Genomic DNA, 4788 nt, shown 5'->3' on the forward strand with positions numbered 1-4788 from the left:
ACACACCAATCAGAGATAGCTATTTCATCCAACTACGTCTTGTGCCGCGCAAGGCATATCACTGACTAGCAGAAAGTATACATGCGCAGCTGGCTAGTCCATCTCCTAAATGCACTTTTATATTTAAATATGGCATATAAATTCGTTTCGGTGAAATATTAACATAGTTGCGGTAATTTTACAATGAATTTTACAATGAATATCAATACATGTGTGTTTGTACTAATTTAGTAAATTACGAGAAAGGAAGTTGGCGGAGGGATCGCAAATGTGGGAGGAGTTAAAGGACAACGGTTAAAGGCGCGTCAAACTGTCTGCTAGTGCATTCGGTGAGGTTGCAAGTTTTAGGTGCATATATATCCCCTTGCTAAGCGTCGTAATTTACCCGCTGCTACTATATCGCAATGGTAAGTCAACCAAATTCACTTTTTTTCCCTCCCTCTTTATGGTTCAGCATTTGTCATCCTTCACTGTTTTCTATCGACAAAAGTGGTTTCTTGACGTTACTGGGGCTTGACAGCCATGCTGTCTGAATAGGCGAACCTGCTGGCGCAGAAATTTTGCTGTCTGTAGTCGTGAGTTGGATACTTTAGCATGATCTCATATATTGCAGTAACAGTTAGTATAGTAACTAGCTAGTTAGTGACTGTAAAATGTTGGTAACTTGATACATTAGTTAACGTCACATAGAAAGCAGCTGACGCGGACTAGTTAACTAGCTAACGTTAATAAGCAAGACCTTACTGTACGTAGCCGAATAAGTTAATGTTGGGTAACTAGCAAAGATTACCGCCAATTTGCGGTTGGCTAGGATGAACATTCATTAGCTAACTGGCTAACTACTTGAAGTTAGAACGTGTACTAGTAACGTTAGCCAGCTAACTAGCTACATAGCTTAACGTTACTGTTCTGTCTTGGCTAGTATCTAGCCATCAAATTGGCAGTCTCTAGTAGTTTCCAGGGCATTCTCGAGTTTCCTGAAATTTGGAGATTTTCTGGTACTGTGTTATTCGCAAGCTAACTGTCTGTATAGCTGACGTTATGTATTTATGTGAAATTTGACTCGCTAACGTTACACCTAGAACTACTAAGATAGGTTCACTAGCTAAATACTGTAGCTAACTGTTATTAGTAGATGGTCAGTTTGATGGATTCAGAGAGCTAACGTTTAAGTTAATGCAAGCCAGTTGACATCACCAGTAGTCGGTTAGTTACTTTACCTGTGTTAAGTGGTGGGCCAAATTGTTTTTTTTAAATAACCTATTTCTTTCCCCCCCAGGCTGATCAGCTGACAGAGGAGCAGATTGCCGGTAAGACAGCATTGCACTCGTCTGTCCCCTACCCTGGCACGTGGCACACTGTGTGGAATCCCCCCCCCCACCTCCTACTCTGCATTGGATTTATATTTTTGCCTTTTAAGGCTTGCATCGGGACAAGCTGGTCATAAAACGATAATGAATGGGCATGCAGGCTTTCTAACCCCAGGTCTAAAAGACTTCCTCATGGAAAGCAACACAACATGCATTTATATGATTTCCATGTCATAAATGATCAAATCTGAAAGTGATCCTATGGTCCCACATCTTGGTCAACTGCCAGACTGTGTTGGTTGCAGCCTTTGACCTGGGTGTGTCCTGTCCTTGTTGGATGGAATGCTGCTAGCTAGTTCATTGCAGGAAGGCTGGCAAGCAGAGTGAGACTATGTTCAGTTGGAATCTTGAGTCTGAACATGAATCAGTGTATGCAAAACCTTTTTTCAAAAAAAAAAAAAAACTTTGCCAGTATGGAGATGTTGGAAAGTTCATGATCTGTGGTCTTCTGAGGTGGTTCCCCCTCCCAGGACAGTAGTCAGTTAATACTAGTTGATTTGACTATTTTTTTTTTTGGTGGTATTTTCTTTCATTAGTCTACTGTTAGTCCCAACATGTTTTCAAGATGTATGATTTTTCAAAAAGCACTGTCACTTGCCACGATGTGTTTTGCATCATGATGTAGAAAGTGACACTTTCCTTCTGGAGAACTTGACATGCAAAATATGTTGGGACAATATCAACAGGTGACTGGGACACAAACAAATCTAAAACATATATATTTTTTATCTTAACATTTTTCAGAAAATGCTGACTGATGCGGTACGTTTCAATGTGTAAAGCCTAGTTCAGATGGTGGTTGCTGACAACATGCATCTTATCGTGTGGGTTGAAAATTGTAGGCAAGTATCCCCTGAAAGACAATGTTTTTTTACAGAGGATTTCAGATATTGAGCTAAAAAAAGAACTAGACTGTGTCCAAGATGGCCGACCCATGTTTTCAACGTAATCTACTGCATATGCCGTTTCATGGTTGCCATCTTTCTAGATCTGGTTTTACTGGGTCGACTAAGCCTGCGCACTGGACAGACCGCAATATCTCGTGAACGTGCGGCGGAAACTCTTGGGGGCTCTGCCTTATTTAATTTAATGGGAGTCTTGTGCATAAAGGTGACTAGTGTCCTTATTAGGAATTTAAGTGTGATTTCTCTATGCGAATTGTCTTTCTGAGCTGGACTTCAGTTAAACTGCAATACCGAGGCTGTCCTCTGGGAATTCAAAAGCGTTCTTCCAGACTGGAATCCTGGAGCCTTGATTTTCAAAGGGCATCGTCACTAGTTGTAGGCTCGACTGTGTTTTCTGGCCCATCTGTTAGGGCTTTTGTAAAGTGGAGGCAATTGATGCGTTGTCATGGTTATTTTTCTTTGTGACCCCCGTAAGGGTTTCCAGACACTGGCAGGTCTATTTATTACACAGTACCCCTGCAACAAAGGAAGTTCCTCTTTAAAGCGACGGTGCCTCAACTGCAGGCCACATTGTGGTTTTCTCTATGCTGTTGCAAGCCATGACTGATTGCAGACTTTGCTCAACAAGGCCCCTAGCTATCACGGCAGACTGCTTGTCAGTCATTCTGCTAAATTCCAAGTCGGAAACTCGTGTCCTTTCTAGAGCTCCGACCTGAAGATTACTGACTCGTTTTTCCTGAGTTCCCAGTTGTCTTGAAAGCACAATTTTATAGCAGGGTGGGGTATATTGATGGAGAGTTTTGCAGGCCATAGTTATTTCATTGTGCAACACCTTTTTTTAGACTGGCCTTTGTGGGTTTCCTGTATCTGAGGTGTCATTTCCCCTGTTGGCAGTTCAAGGGGAAGGCATCAGTTTCTGTTTTTATCTTTCTCTGCAGAGTTCAAAGAGGCTTTCTCGCTCTTTGACAAGGATGGCGACGGCACCATCACCACCAAAGAGCTGGGCACTGTCATGCGCTCTCTGGGCCAAAACCCCACAGAGGCTGAACTGCAGGACATGATCAACGAGGTGGACGCTGATGGTGAGGCCAGCTTTGGCACAACTTCCTGTCATGACTAGACGTGTGCGCACACAGTCACTAAAGAGATGTCCTAAACATGTTTGTTCTCCCTCCCAGGTAATGGAACGATAGACTTCCCAGAGTTCCTGACCATGATGGCGAGGAAGATGAAGGACACAGACAGTGAGGAGGAGATCAGAGAAGCATTTCGTGTCTTTGACAAGGTAACACTTGTCAGGATGAATGCAGAGAAGGTGTTTGGGTGTAGGGCAGTGCTCTCTAACTGACTTGTGCTCTGCTCTAGGATGGGAACGGTTACATCAGTGCTGCTGAGCTGCGCCACGTGATGACAAACCTTGGGGAGAAGCTGACTGATGAGGAAGTTGATGAGATGATTAGAGAAGCAGACATTGATGGAGATGGCCAGGTCAACTATGAAGGTTGGTACAAAATATTATTTAAAACAAATTTCCTCAATTTTGATAATTTTCTCTTGGATTGTGTCAAACTAACATTGGCTTTTTATCTCATTTGCAGAGTTCGTACAAATGATGACGGCGAAGTGAAGGCCTTGTAAAGATGTTTCTTATATAAATAACTTGCCTTTTTTTCTTTGTAATTTATCTGTAAAATCTTAATAGCCCTCCCTGCTGTCCAAAGGAACTGCATGTAAACTGCATAGGCTCTGAGTCCCCATGTCCCTTTCTTTTGCTGTCATCGTGTTTTGGAGTGACGGCATGGTTGTAATAACGGATGCCCGTCGCAGCCCCGGGGATTGGCGAGAGCTTAGAACCTTCACGTCATGTCTGCTCCGCCCCAGACGCGTGGCGACATTGGATACCTGTCAGCTGGTTGTCACTTGGCAACAATGTTGGAATGGAAACGGTGTAGAGGAGTTAACACTGCATGGACTATGGACAAAGTATATGAAATCTCTCAGCATTGCACTACTGCAAAAAATGACTGGGGTGTCTTCTAGATACTCGTACAAACTCTTTTTGGATCTGCTGTTCTATACCAGAAAACAACTTTGTTTTAATTTTACTATGCTTTTTAATGTTACTCACTTTTCTTTTTATGGCCTTTGGCCATGCTTCAAATAATCCATTCCAAGTTGTATATTTTTGTTTTCCAATAAAATTTACAATTGACCCAGATTTGAAAGTTGTCTTTTCTCAGCCGTAATGGATCGTAGAGTTTGATTTTTGTATCTACGAAAGATGTTCCTTTTGCATAGAAACAGACATGAAAGATATTTACTAAAGTAACCATGTAAATTCCCTGAAGTGAAAATGGGCATCAGCCAATGCCTCATAACATTCAGCTCTGATCAAATTTGTATTGTCATTTAAATAAAAGGACAATGGGTTCAAAGGCTTCTATTTTTAATAGTACTCCATTAGATTAACACTCTTGTCCAGACCCTTTGCTAAATAGATGCATTGTCTGACC

The 4788-nt window shown here is 42.0% G+C and overlaps 1 protein-coding gene across 1 annotated transcript; it reads left to right on the forward strand.

Moving 5' to 3' along the window:
- Positions 1-290: 290 nt before the first annotated feature.
- Positions 291-4493, forward strand: LOC311135981 (calmodulin-1). Its single transcript, XM_084170026.1, has 6 exons — positions 291-407; positions 1280-1310; positions 3214-3357; positions 3454-3560; positions 3641-3776; positions 3874-4493. Exons 1-6 carry the CDS (start codon positions 405-407, stop codon positions 3900-3902), a joined length of 450 nt encoding a protein of 149 aa, XP_084026152.1. The 5' UTR covers positions 291-404; the 3' UTR covers positions 3903-4493.
- Positions 4494-4788: the final 295 nt, after the last annotated feature.

Source organism: Coregonus lavaretus, assembly GCF_964263955.1.
Source record: "Coregonus lavaretus genome assembly, chromosome: 1".
Taxonomy (NCBI): Eukaryota; Metazoa; Chordata; class Actinopteri; order Salmoniformes; family Salmonidae; genus Coregonus; species Coregonus lavaretus.

What these genes read in the sequence shown, in the direction of transcription:
- LOC311135981 (XM_084170026.1), top strand. An exon ending in GACAGAGGAGCAGATTGCCG is followed by an intron (nt 1,311 to 3,213) that starts GTAAGACAGCAT and finishes CTTTCTCTGCAG; the next exon opens with AGTTCAAAGAGGCTTTCTCG. An exon ending in CATTTCGTGTCTTTGACAAG is followed by an intron (nt 3,561 to 3,640) that starts GTAACACTTGTC and finishes GCTCTGCTCTAG; the next exon opens with GATGGGAACGGTTACATCAG.